The sequence below is a fragment of the Diadema antillarum genome, unplaced genomic scaffold, assembly GCF_040938485.1.
Source record: "Diadema antillarum isolate AM-2024a unplaced genomic scaffold, OU_Dant_1.0 seq00000950_RagTag, whole genome shotgun sequence".
Taxonomy (NCBI): Eukaryota; Metazoa; Echinodermata; class Echinoidea; order Diadematoida; family Diadematidae; genus Diadema; species Diadema antillarum.
The window spans coordinates 231,071-246,431 of NW_027271798.1; the positions used below are offsets into that span (position 1 = coordinate 231,071).

General features: G+C 36.7%; 1 protein-coding gene across 1 annotated transcript in view; it reads left to right on the forward strand.

The window, feature by feature from the left end:
* LOC139741743 (SLIT-ROBO Rho GTPase-activating protein 3-like) overlaps positions 1-15,361 on the forward strand; it is a 112,600-nt gene that overhangs the window by 19,208 nt on the left and 78,031 nt on the right. Inside the window, exon 2 of the mRNA XM_071652328.1 lies at positions 13,961-14,144. Coding sequence (XP_071508429.1) covers positions 13,961-14,144 — 184 coding nt within the window. The remainder of the gene's footprint in view (positions 1-13,960; positions 14,145-15,361) is intronic.

Consider the following 15,361-nt stretch of genomic DNA (forward strand, 5'->3'; position numbering starts at 1 on the left):
CCCACTCAAATTTGTTATTTTCCTCCAATAAGCTATTAAAAACTAAAGATCTGTTTTTATATAATTTGGGGCAATTTATGTACATGTACAGCAACGACTCACTCCCGTCCATTTTTGCTTCTATGTTTCAAAGAAATCAATCATTCCATGAGTATCCCACTCGACGCTCCAATGAATTTCATTTACTTCTTTTACGAACGATGTTTGCTAAGAACACACTTATTTACACTGGCTCAACTTACTGGAATTCCCTGAATAATGATATAAAAAATGCCCCCTCTATATATTCATTTAAAAGAAGATTAAAGTTTTCTTTATTGCAATTTTATGATCCCACAGAATGGAATTAGCCTGTTGGCTTATTTCAATTCCTTTTCGAAGAACTTGGCTTACAAGTGATATACTGTCACGTATTTTCTCGTCTCTCTTGTCCTGAGACACCTACAGAGTAGGTTTGATTTCATTTATATTATTTCTGCATCTATTTCTCTATATATACTTTTCTATATAATCGCATCCTTTTCACGCATCCCATCATTTTTTTCAATGAATTCTGTCGAGGATCACAGGATCTGTTTTGTCTTTCTGTCCGTTGTATTGTCTTCCTGTTATGTTAGTCTTGTCTCGTTCTGTCTTGTCTATGAGTCCCCCTTTATTAGTTTCGTCGTCCCAGTTTCGTTTTATGTTTACTCGCCTGAGTATGTATGTCTGTTTGATACTCTATCTTCCTAGTGGGCTTCCAGACTTTTTTCTTTTTTACTTTATTCCCAGTCTTTCTTCCCCTTTTTGCATCAGTTCAATTTCTACTGACATTCTTTACTTGAGGGGCCCACATTCTACAAGCATTGTCTTTTTAGTGGGTCCCTCCATTTTTCGATGTCTTACGTATTAGCCTATATCGTCTTTATCACTTCAGTCAATTTTCATTACAACGTATTTCTTATCCCAAGGTTCCTCGATTATATTTTTCTCAATTTACTTTGTTTTGACTATGCAACCTTATTCTCTGTTACCAAAGAAAGTGAAATGTTTATGTTCTTTTCGAAAAATGAAATAAAGCATGAATTGAATTGAATATTGATCAAAAGTCATGTATATGAAGATCACATATTTTAGCGGATATAGTGGGATTGACCCTTTTACGGAGGTCATTCTGTTATTCTCGGAGGAATCAATCTAAAATAAAGTCTGTAATCTTCAATAAGCCTATAATGTCCAATGAAACTTTTTTTTTTCATCGTAGGGCAAGTCCAAGATAATGTCCCCTCAGATGCTCAAAATTCATCTTGATTTAATCAAAAAGTTATTGATATCATGTTGTAGCCAAAGAGTTAAATTATATATTTCTAGCAAAGAAAGTATTTAATTATGCAAATTTATGCAAGAAATATGGCCGTAATTTGCATAAATTAAAAACAAACCTTACGTATGGGACAAATTAAAAATATTCATCTAAAATCAGTTGAGTTTGTCCTTGACCTAGTTCCTTTATGGACATGACCCCTGTATGAGCTAGTATAATTTCCAATAGGTAAGACAAGGTCAGCACATTAATTATGCAAATTATGCTCTTTCCCAGAACGAAGTGTCCCATACGTAAGGATTTGAGTATGTTTATTTAAGTTTTTTCTGAAGATTTCTAACATTGACCAATCATACTTTAGGAAGTTCTAATTTATTCATTTTAACTCCAGATTAGCAAAACTAAATGTGGAAATTTAATTAGTCCTTCATCTTATAACTAATTAAAGTTTGCTTACGTATGGGACAGATGCCTTACGTATGGGACATTACATGCAAAGTGAATGGGAAAACCGCCTTTTGACATAGATGCTATATGTACTTACATTTGTTTGGTTAATGGTTATTGTTGCACCTACTCTGAACGATATGTCTATATATCTACCTCTCCTACTTAGTTACCTCAGGGAGAGTGTAAGAACAGCATTATTGAGTCATTCTATGATTAATAAAGGAAAATAAAGAATATTAATTTATACTTGTATTTTCTTATATTCATTACAGGCTGTGCAGCTGGTCTTCAATTAACATTCCTCCTTTTAACATTTTGATATTGGACATTTTCTTAATTCAGTTATCATTTTCAACTTTACCTCTCTACAAAATGACTTTGTCCTAGAGAATGGGATTCTCTGAGTGTCATTTTAGGTGCAGTACACTGTTCAGCATGTACTACAGGCTGTACAGCCTAAAAAGGGAAATCAAAACAATTGTGCTTGTGGCGCTCATCAATGACAACATTACAGGTCTTACTGAAAAGAAAAATCACTTGAGGTGACAGCAGGTAACTTTGTCATTACTTGAGTTGATAGCAAAGGAAAAACCCTACGAGAATACTTTTTATTTTGATATGATGTTTAATATTTGAACTGCACACCCTCAGAATATGTCATGACTTATCAAGGTCATGAACATGATTTCTGAAAACCCTGTAAAATGAAGACTATAATTTACATTTGCCATGAACCACAATATCAATACTGGTTCTGTGGTTGGAGTGCTAATAACACAAATTACACAAACAAATAGGGAATTCAATTTTCTTTTCTATATTGTGTTTGAAGAGACAGATGTGCTCTGAGACACCTTCATCAACTCATACTTACTTTGTACCCCACATCTACTCAATTATCAACAAGCATTGCAATCTCGTAGTGTATGATCAAATTAGGTTATTAGAATTTATCAAAATTGTAAGTTTCAGATCAGTGAGTTACTTAAGTGTTTCAAGTCTAGAATTACATTTTCTCTTAAGATTTAAATGTACAAATGATAATCTTTCCTGTATCACTACACAAGCATGTATGTATGTACAAAGTATAAACACAAATTTTGTCGTCTTAGGTTTCATAGACCTGAAGCCAAGCAATTTGAAAAAAACAAAGCCAGCATTGGCACATACATTCTTCTATCTCTTTGTTCTACCACGGCTTTTAAAATCTAAAAGTTTCATTAAAATTTGATTGATTTTGCAGAGGCTAAAATTCACATGGCAAAACATGATGATGACAGAGCAAAATTAATTACTCTTGTTGTCGTTGTGTTTTGTGCTGCATTTCAAACAATTACAAAGCTCTATAAAAACTTAGACAACTTGCAAGGTAAGCCTAGAACTACTGAAAGTACCCACTTCAAACTGTATTTGCAAATTACACTGTACATGACATTTGATTTTACAGTTGAAATTATCAAGACTACAAATTAGTCATGGTATATACAGTGCATGTTGTGTGCTACATCAAGGTCGCAAGCTAGAATTCACAATTTTTTTTTTTTTTTCGTTTGATAAAAAATATTGACCAGAGTATTACAAATGGGCTAGAAATAGAGTGTCAGCATACTGTATCTGTATGTGTAGACATCATGAGGACAGTGAATAATGCATGACGGAATCAAAACTAAGACATTTAATTGTAAATTGGTAATTACTTTTATTTGTCTTATTTTAGCTTTTGTTAGGTATCTGAACCGGGAAAGTACCCGCTTAGAAGTCTATTTCATTTGTTACATGTTGTAGTATGATCTGTGGAACTGAATATGACACTATGGGGAAATTTACAGTCATTCCCATGAATACACTTGTGCACTAAAGACAAATGTCCCATACGTAAGTTGAGCCATGTCCCATACGTAAGGTGTACTTTCGTTGATTAAACCAACTTCGTGAAAATATGCACCATTCTTTTGCAGTGAAACTTAACTGAAAGATACTTCAGTATCGTACCTTTCTTCACTTCTAAACAGAACTTGATCAGTAAGGTACTTTCAGAGAATTTTCATTTCAAACTTTATTTTGAAAAATCCAGTTTTTCTCTGGTCCCATACGTAAGTTGCCATATTTTTCTTAATAAAATAATTAACCCAAGGTCAAATGACATCAAACTTAAACACAATATTCTTCTCAGGGCTACCAGTCCTCCTGATGATAAACAGTAAAATCCAAGTGCTCCTTCATTACTTTTCAGAGGTTTGAAATCTCTGAATGTCCCATACGTAAGGTGCGCGATATCTTGGACTTGCCCCGTATTATAAAATTGTGGAGATATACAGCTCCCCTATTTGGATGGAGGCAACGTTTCATGAAAAAACTTCTCTCTCATAAGACACACAGACTTTACTTCTCTTGTATACATAATATAGCTTCATAATTATGAGAGTATTTGGAATTTCCTTGATTTTATGTAACAACTTCTATATGATGACTTCATGAAATCATGGAATTGGCAGCTTGTCTCTCATCATGCATAAAGAAAGCATAGGCCTACATAATGCAGTATGAGCTGGCGGTCGAAGTGGGCTCAACTTCACAACAAAACCCTCTATTTGGTGGACATTGCTGTAGTGTATAGTCAGGGAGGTGCTATAGCACCTCCCTGGTATAGTGGAGGTGGGCAGCACTACCACACACTACCAGTGGGAGTGCGATCAGCTGGTATTCTCATTAACAAGTAGTAAAACTGTCTGATTGACTGCGAGTTATGAATATTCATGACCACTCTAGCGTGAACTCTTGACCCTGCTCGATCCGGCGAAAGTATTTTACTGGACTCTTTTTTCTCGGGTATCGCAGTTCTCGGCGTATCGCAATCCTCGGGTGTCACGCCCTCATACGGCTTGACGTGTACACGATCACTGCTACGAGTAAAAAGAGTCCAGAAGCTAGACTACCCAGGCACCTGAAACTGGGAGGTAATTTTGATATACTGTATCTTGTATTATGTAACAAAGTCAATTCCCCCTTGCTAGACAAGAGAGTTCTCGTGTGGATATAGGACATACAACTTGTATACGTACATTGTATGTGGGACATTGTGTACATTGTATTGATACATTGTATGGGTGTATAACATATATCCATACAACGTTTGTTCATATCTGAATGCCCTTATATATATCCATATGTCATGTGAGTAGTTAGGGCTTATTCATGATGCTTGTGAGGGTTACTAGTAGTGCGAACTACCAGATAATGCACACCACAAAGTGTAAACCTGATGCCCAAAGCCAGCACATTGAAGTTCATACTGCGCAAAAGAGAGATTCATACATATCCATGAGCTTCTCATCTTGAAACATGACATTGACAATACATGAGGTCTGATGCTGCCATACGGTTGATTTATATTAGGATTTATCCGTATTTTGCATGGATGGATATACAGTGTACAATACTCTGGTTTGAATGGTCTCGTATCAAAAATCGTATATCCATACAATGTATGGATACAAGCTAACTCTGTGTGTCTGATAGTGGCCTTAGTTTCATTTCATCATCTCCCAGCTATCACGCTCTGCAGGATGCAGCCTCCCTAATCAGAGTATGATAAATCAAATCAATCAACTAACTATTATGAAACTCAGGGCGATGGAAACTGTGAGTTGTGATGGCACCTATTGGCACCCTGTACAAATTATACTTGATGTGTTGTGTGCATTACAGCATGGTGGGGTGGGGGAGGGAAGCAACCCAGGAAGTGATGTGTGAATGAAAATTGGTCTTTATTTGAGAATGACGTGACACCCTAACTTCACTGCGGGTTTGACAAAACAAGAGTCTACCAAAAACTTGTGTGATGGCCTGCTTATAAGCATGAAAATAGTTTGTTTGTGTTTGTGAAGTCACGTGTGAATCCCATTCCATATTTGTTAGAACGTGCGTCACACACTTATTGTTGGAAGCTATTTGTTATCCCTCTACGGAACTTGTTTCATTCTCTCTGCCTCTGTCCCTCAATTTGAGATGTACAGTGTGTGCGTTAAATGCACACACACACACACACACACACACACACACACACACACACATACACACTCACACTCACACTCACAGGCACTTATTCATGTGTGTACACACAACCTCACACACTTACATGCACACAATACATGATCCCTATAGTTCACATTTGGTGCAATATGATATAAAGGGGTGGGGATGAGTAGGGAATTACATAAATTTTTGTGCTATGTGTTCATTCGCCTTACACAAAGAAGGCAGCTGCTTTATATAGGGCGTGGTTTTATTCAATATAGGATCTTTTTTTTTTCTTAGTTATCAGTCAGACTATATAGAGAAAGGCAATTGTAACTGTCACGATCTTTATAGGGGCAGAAAAGAAAAGATTTTATATCTTGTAGTCAGACAACTACTGTAAAAGTGGAAATTTTAGCGGCGTTCAAATTTTCGCGCATTTCGCGCAACCAGAAACTAGCGTGAAAATAAAAGCACGCGAATATTTTTGCTTGCCATAGGTGCCTGTGCGTGATGTCTTGATTCCGCGGAATTAAAAACACGAAACTCTTCCAACCCGGCCAAGCGCGAAAAATTAGTCACGCGAAAATATCCACTTTTACAGTACATATTGCAGGAACATAAACTGAACATGATTATTCCAATGTTTCTACATAGTGTATGGTTTAAGGAGTGTTATCTGCTTCTGGTACCTCCACCCACCCCCCCCCCCCCCCCCTCTACTACTTGTGCAAAATCTTGTAGGCCTAAACTTAAAATCAAATTTCAAATTAGAGCAGTTAAAGGTAAAGGTCAAGCTATGATCTTGCTCTGACGTTGGGCATGAGGCATTTCAGAGAGACTCATGTCTTGCTGGTCTTTAAAGTGCCTACAATGATCTGCTGCCAAAACTTTGGCTTTACTGAGCAACTTTAGGAACTTCCTTGAAAAAGTGGTTCCCAGTTTGATAATACAGTGCTCATCCGTTTGAGAATCTCATAGTTTGTGTAGTTCCCCCAAACTTTACTTTTGATCTGTACTGTCATGAACTCAGTAATTACATCATGATCTTGAGCTCAGGACTGTGGGCTTCAACATGCAAAAAGTTGTGGATGTCAGAAAAACAGGTTAAACAGTTAGTTTGTGAAATGATGGTTTTGTCAAGGTCATGAATTGCTTGTGGGTTTGCTTCAACTCCCACCAATGAAATATTCAGTGTGTGATGATGTCAGCAGGAGAGCCTAAGGCAGGTGATATGACCCTGCACCATGTTGAAAAAGATACCAGTAGTTGGGTGCAATTGAGACATTCTCTGTGTAGGTATTTGCTCACTCCAGTACATACTGAGTGCATGGTAACGGAAGTTGTTGGAGCTGTGAGTAATTAGTGCTAACAGCAGGTGGGGCAGCCAGGAAATAGGGGGAATCTCTCTTGCTCTCAGCAGCAGAGAGGAAAACTATCACAACACTGGATGTTTATGATCTTCTTGCAGGGATTAGGACTGGATGCAAGTGCATTAGCACTTTGCAGCTTGTTAATTACAATGCCCCTTTGCCAGACTATATCCTTGTACTGTGAGTCTTGCATGTTTGTGTTCAAGAAATGTCCTGCCACTCTTGGCACAGGATGTCAATAACGAGCTTCAGAGGGGAAGGACAGAAATTGGAATGTTAGCATTGTTTGTGCTACTCGCTCACCCATTATGCCCGTTTTGATTTTCCTAAATTGTGCTTTGGCTATGTTTGGACTTGATCCAAAGTCCTATCTCAGTAGAGACCATGCATAAAAGGCATTTTATAGCATGCCGTATGTTGGAATGTGGGTGGAAAAACTGAAACTATCACAAGAAGTAAAGCCTCTATTGCATGCTTTGCAGCACTGAGCATACACTGTCAAATGAATTTGTGCTTACAGTACTTAGGTTGTTATTATTGTGTTTGTGAACAACAATACAATAATATAATCTAGAGAAGATTGTGGTGAAAGCATGTGATGGCTTGCTGGTCCAGTGTTGACTACTGAAATACGGTACTCAAGACAAAGTAGCATGAGACATGTGTTTCCGGAAATTATGAGTTTTTTTTATTCACTTATTTAGATAAGTATTGATGTAATCATTTCATCATAATGGCAGTTCTGATGGATTTCTCCATTGTCACTCCCAAACTCTGCGATTACCTTGGTTCCCATAGAGTTACACATAAAATGTATAGACTCTCTACATAACTCAAAGTGATACAGTACAGCGTGTGTCCATGCATACACCTGTACATATACACCAACAGACCAAGATTTTCAATTTGCAACTTTTAAGAATCGAGTGAAATTTGAAGGGATACATCTTGCAGTATATAAGATATAATATATCTATTATACTTGCTAGCCATTTTTGGAGGATGTACACGTGTACGTACCCCAGCAATGTACTGTCCTGGCTAGGACAATAATGGTACAAGTTGAAGATGAGTGCAATATGCTCCCAGGAGTCCCAGCTCATTTTAATGTCCCCCTCAAGGCCGGCTGGTGATATTAGTACTTGTGTAAACGAGGTTTGTACAACATCACACTCACAGAATTGACAACCAGGGAGCATTTCATGAAACGCTTTGTCATATCTTTTTCTGACAAACTGCTTTAAGCTACAATAATCCTTGCATCTCATTGGCTTAGAGCAAATTTGTCGGACAAATTTGTTCGACAGAATGCTTCATGAAATGCTCCCCTGGGCAGTGATTATCTTCACTTCAGAAAAGATATCAACGCCACTTCCGTAACTTTATACATGGTTAGTTATTCTCAGTGTGTGCGTTTCATTTGCACAATTTTATGTGAAACAACTGATATTCATGAACTTAATAACTATCAAGAATATTGCAAAATGTAATAGTATGCATCATATATCATTTCCACGGAAATTGGTAGACTTTTCTAATGAAAAAAGGTACTTATTCTTTCTCATTTTATTTTGTCAGTGTGGTTCTTGATTAGAAATTCAAGAAATACATGGGGGCATGATTATAGTGTGTGGTATATAAGCACTTAAACAAAGCATACACAGTCTTTAATTTTCTCTTTGATAACTTTATTTCAACTTGATTGTAAGCATGGCTACTGATTGTCGTGGAATTTGCTTTGATTCACAGTTAATTGGAAAAAGCGATCAGTTCCTTTCAAAATGTATAAATGCAATGAAACTGTACTTAGATGTAGGACATGATAAAGTCCTAAAGAAATGAGTGTGTGTGTTGTTCAGGTCTTTTCCTTTTTTTTTTTATGTGTGATGTTGAAGCTTGTAGCCGCTCTTAATTACAGACCCTGTGTGGACAAGGATGTCTGAAGTAAAGTAAACACAATATATCCAGTACCAGCGAGCCCTTGCATTTTTATGCGGCCATCCTGTCCTCTGTGTGTGTGTGTATTTGCAGAAAATGAGTGATGCAAACTCATCTATGGTGTATTCAAAAGAGGAAGGAGGCAAGTGATGTGAATCACCCAGATTGCTGAGAAATCCTGTGCCAGGCTTATTGAGCCAAGAATAGACTCTTAAATGAATCTTGAGATTAATCCTGTAAACTGCCACACATTCTTCCTCCCTGACCTCGGCTTTGAGGTGAAGAAGACTATCAGGTCCCCTGTGATCCTCCCGGATCCTCTCATGGTCTGTAATGAAATAGTTCAGTATTAGCAGCTGGAGTGTGAAATTTCTCTCAAGGTGGCTTTGTGTAGCATAAGGTCACATAGTGTGCCAGTTCACTTTCTGGCTCATGTTCATGTCTCTTATCCAGTTGTGAGTTTACTTGTGTCGTGCTCTCATTACGAATGTGGCTCTGTGTTGTGTTTGTCATAGGTTGTGTTCTTGTTTTTCATTCACTATGCTTCATTATAGGTCTCTTGTATTAATACGTATACTGTAACACAAGAAATTTTTGCAAACTGGAGCTGACAGCATTTTTTGCGGCATGAAATTTTCACGAATTGCCACAGGCATTCAATGCATATAGTGTAAACAAGAACTTTCGCATGGATTTAAATCTTGTGAACTTTGACTTTTGCAAAATTCGCAAAATTGAAATGCAAGCAAAAATGTCTGGTTTTACAGAATGCTGGTGTGAAAGTTTGAATATATTTCTGACCAAAATACACACCACAAGTTCTTTGGTGATGATATATTAGTGATTTGAATGTATGTAATTTATTTCTAAGTAATATGATAATGATGATGCTGGACTGTAGTGTTAAAACAGTGCACTGATAATGATTGGTCAAATATACAGTATGTATTTTGATAAATAGCATATAGGTAAATGTGTAGGGTCTACATATACATGTATATCTTGTATTGACACTGCAAGAATTCATGAGATGATCCCCTCTAAGTGACTTTTCATCATTTTTGTTGAAAATATCTGAAACATGAATTGAGTACATACAGAGACACATGCCTAAATATGCTCAGGTTTAGAACATTTGCACAGCAGTCACATTCTAAGAGAGAGTTTGTTTGTAAGTCCATTGTGACTCATCTGTGGCAAACTCGCCTTTTCCCCCCAACACTTCAAAAGAGAGCAGCATGGTGCCAGACTTTCCCCCCCCCCTTTTTTTTTGTCTGAGCGGTGACCCAGTTTGAGGGTCAAGACATTGTATGTGAAGAATACCATGATGTCTGATGGGAAATACACTGCATTGGATTTCTGCTGAAGTTCATTCTTTGTGGAAATGAAGGGTTGACAAATGTTTGAAGGAGTGATTGCTCTGTCCATGGGTTGATTTGAAAGGCTGTCAAGGGCATCACGACATCCGTTTCCCACAGGAAGTCACCAAGTAACTTTATCCTGGATGAGAAAGAGGATAGCAATGAATGCCGTTGAATTCTCTCTAGATCATTGCTTGAAATGCTCCTGCTGACACACCATACACTTGACGCATAAGACTTACGAGATTGTACCCAGAGTCACAAAGTGGTTATAGTGAGCAAAGAAGCACTGTTGAAGGTACATTTGTTATTTAAATTGTAGGCCTATATGCTAACTATAGACAAATCTCAGATTGTCAATAGTCTACACTGTGCTGTAGTTGACTTCAAGCAAACCTGCAATTTAGTTAACTCTTTTCATTGAGATCATAGAGAAGTTGATACAGAGGCTGTCCTTAATTATGTAGATCAAATTCAAATTGGTATTCAAATGGATATGGTGGAATTTTCAGATGGAATTTTCAGATAGAAACTAAAGCATGCATAGAAGACACATGATAGGCCTAGTGAGAACTGGTAGTGTCATAGACTTTCATATTGAAGAAAAGTCAGCCAGAATTTGTTGCTTGTAAATTGTTTCATTACAATATGTGTATTGCTTTGAACTTTACTTAGGCCCCTACTTCCTGTATTGGAGGGGAGTAATTGTACAAACTGTAATAGAACAGAAGTAGACTCACAGAGAAACTACATCTGCTGTGGAAAAAGTGAAGTTAATGTCAATTATGGTGATAAAAAAAAAAGTTTTTGTGCAATTGTAGCTTGAATGCCATCTTTAAGGCTTTCAAGTGGTTGCAATCACTACATTGAGCCAGTTTGTGCAAGATTACTGTAACCTGCTACTTTTAGTTTTATATTAATGCTTTTTACACATCTTTAAATGGTACATTCTTCTTGAATAGGAGTTTGTGTGTGTGTGATACTGGCTCCATTGTAACTATCAGACCGACTCAGACGACACCTTCTTGTGTGCAAATATGTATTCTTATGATCTTGTGTACACAGGATATCTGCATCATTCATTCAGAAACAAAGCTGAGAAGCTTTCATTGTAATTATGGTATGATCCATGGTCGGTAATTTGCTTCATTTAAATGTACAATTAAGTAGGCCAGAATACATGGGTTTTTATTGTCTCAGTGAGATGAAGCATTTCAGTGACGTAGGTTGGTGACTGTCGGCATTGTTGGCACAAATTCTGTGTTTGTCTGCCTGTCATGTTTCTATGATTCAGGAGTCAGACATTCCAGAGTCTACGTAATTGGAATTTGTCCTTCATGGATTTTTTTTTTTTAAATTATTGTTATTATTATTATTTTTTTTTTTGCTATTTTGTTTTTGTGTAAATGAATATGAGAGGAGGATTTTGTGATATGGATGATTTATGACTACACTATTGCAGGTAAAGACTGATAGAAGATCTGGTTCCAGTCCAACTTAACATTCATAATTGCTTCATGGCTGTGAAGCACACATAAGTAGCAGTTTTAGCTAAAACAGTAATTTCTCCATTCAAAATAGGTGTGCATTAATATTAAAGGCCAAATATAAACTGTATGATTTTTTATTGTTTTTTTTTAATTTGTTTGTTTTTTGAAGAGCAGGAGTTTATTTTTTTGTCTTTGTTTTGAAAACAAACCTACTTATATTGGTGCATGAAAGGAGATGTGCGGTCGTGAGCTGCTCAGTTCAAGCAGAGTTTCTTGCAGGCTGGAGTCACAGAAGTCTTTTATTAATATAGAATAAAATGTGTGTCATATATTATCAGTGGAAAATGTTAGTCATAGGGATGCCTTTTGGCAATACATATTTTTCCTCCAGACAGAGAATGAGACATTCACTGCATGGTAGTGTGTAGTTAAACAGTCATTATGTATATTACATAAACAGAAGCGTATGCGTTTTGCTTGTTAAATTTGACTGGTCTCAGACAGGCCTGTAGACATCTTGGAAACTGTATATCACAAATCTACAATGTATTCTCCAGCCCCACTGTATTACTGATTACATCAAGAACCTGTAATGTGAGGATATTATCGTTTTGTTAAAAGTAACATTGTTTTTTATGTGCTGTGTGTGAATAGATGATTTACAAATGGACATCTTGCTCAAAAACTGAATATCTTTGGCTGTTATTGCTTTCATCTTTCTAATTGCATAAAAAAATGTCAATAACTCATGACATGGTACAGATGTTCATGGTATTGTAACCTAATTCCATTTATATATATGTCGACAGTTGCACAGAACTTTCTAATGCTGTATTGTCAAAAGTATCCTTTTGGAGTGAGGCCTAATATGTGATGAAAAATACAGGCATCATACTCTTTGAGTGCATGATTTTAATGCTACAGGGGGTCTGATTAAAGCAGACACTTTGTAATAGTGATGTCATTTTGTATTGTATTTTGTGCTTAAGCAGACATATGTTACGTTTTAAAATTCACCAATTATATCCCTTCCTAAACAAATTGAGGTTTTATGCTGAATAAAGTGTGCTATATAGGTCAGTTTGATTTAAACAGCTGTTATGTCCAACTCAGTTTGCCTTTCAATAGATTACATTATAGCATTATTACATTATTACAATTATATTCTGGGTACTGAGATTTTACTTGTCAGGTGCAATGAGGAGCACTACATCTATGAAATGTGCAAGGGGTATCGACTGCATGATTTGGCTCAGTCAACATATGGTGTGTCATACACGTGTTGTCATGATGGAGAACTGTAAAAGTTGGATGAAATGTACACCCTTTCTGTATATTCAAATACCATTAGAAGCTACCAGAAGCATTTGAAGAAATAAAAAGAATAGAGAATATGCATTGAATTGTAAGTATACTGCTGTATGTCACCACCATGACGCAAGATATTGGGGGGTGGGATTTGAACTTCTAATTCACTAGGGCATTCACTGTTAGATTGTTATGGAGGCCATGCGATTGGGTGAAAATGATTTGAATCACATTTGTCAAGATGGGATGTTCGAGCAGTCTTGATAACTCTGATACTCAATACTTGATAGTTGATAGAGTATTGTAAAACCAGAAACATTTGTGGCATGAAACTTTTGTGTTTTGCTGACCATTGAAAAAAAAATTATAAGTATACATCATAATCTTTTTGTGTGCATATTACTTTCGCGAAGTTTGGCTCCTCGTGAAATTCCCGAAAGTTTCATGCAAGCGAAAATCATGTGGCAAAAATTCTGGTTTTACAGTTTAGACAATCCCTTTAGCGGTGCTCTCACTTGGTAAGCTATGCTGGAATGCTTGTTGAGGCACTAATCAATGTAAAAAAAAAAAGATGATGAAAAGAGAGAGAGAAAAAAAAACCAACAGAATATGCCATGTCTGTTGTAAGTAGAAACCATGCTGGTAAACCACTGTGTGAGAACTTATAGTTGAAAGCACCTAACTTTGATTTCTATGTGGTTTTTATTGTTCATTCTCCAGATATACGGCTTCATCTCAGTGAGCAACTCAAGTCACTGGACAATCGCGCAGAGATTCAAAGAGAATTGATTTCTGATTATCAGGACTATTTTCGCCAACGGTCAGAAATAGAGCTGCAATATGCCAAAGACCTGGAAAAATTACATGATCGAACAGTACGGAAACAAAAACAGATACAGTCACAGTAAGTATTGATATATATGTGTACCAGGAGATATGCTCGTTTTGATTGCAGTGGATGCAGTAATTGTTCTACGCATGTGAAACATTCCAAGGGTAGTTTTGAAAGCTTTCATTTCATTGAACTATTAGCAGTTTGCGTGTGATACACTTCCTATCCACAAAAAGAAAAGAGGGAGCATTAGTGCCATTCTCAATATCATTTTCACATTCTTTTAAACCCCACGAGAACATTACTAATGTCACATTATGGATTTCTATGGAAAATCTGTAAAAATAGTATTTTGGGTGATAGACCACCACTCTGGACTTCTAGTTAACTGTAACTTGAAATCACTTCTGGAACTTTTCAGTTTTGCTGAGATATAAGTGAATTATTAAATTGTGAGGATTTATACTAAAGAAAGGATGTCAATAATCACATGTTTAACCTGCTGGAACTTTGCTGAAGCCATGATGGTCTGTACTAATTACATAATTATGCACATTGTGCAAGATAACTCTTAGCAAGACAATGAAGTCACCCTGTAAGGTAAATATTGCAAACAGTGCTGCCTTGCGAAAGTGTGGTAAATTGTTGTCAGAGATGAGCAGTTCCATGAGAATGATGTTATTTCCTGTGTCTATTGAAAAAGAAAAATAATGATAGATTATTCAAAGGAATTGGACAGATTTGATTTCACTGTCTTGAACTTTTGTCTTTAAAACCTGGACTCCTGAAGTTTCTTCACAGGATGGCTTAAATATACTTACCTCATCAAGGGCTCGCACTTTGGCATGAGTCTGAAATATAGAAGTATGATATTCCACCAGGAAGAACCTGGTGCTACCACAAGCCAGAATTGTGTTTCTTTCATGCACCCCAACGAGCTACTGGATCAGCTTGTGTGATGGCAGATATTTGTCCCATGGAAGTGTGTAGATTACATCTTGACATTTGATCAGGAAAGCTTAGCTGGAGCCAGGAATGAACCAGAACGTCACAAGGCTGATGTCAGCTTCCGCAGTAACTTACTTTAAGAGCTGTTCCTGTATTACTGTGTTCAAAACTTTATCTTGTAATGCTGCATTTAAATTGAGAATTTTCACCCTGTATTTTTTTCATAATAGCAACAGACTGGATATAAAAGCAACTGAAATACTGAGCCTCATTTGCCAAAAGCACGAACTCTAAAAGCCTAAGTCTATACCTAGTATTTGTCAGTTAACAAACAGAAATAG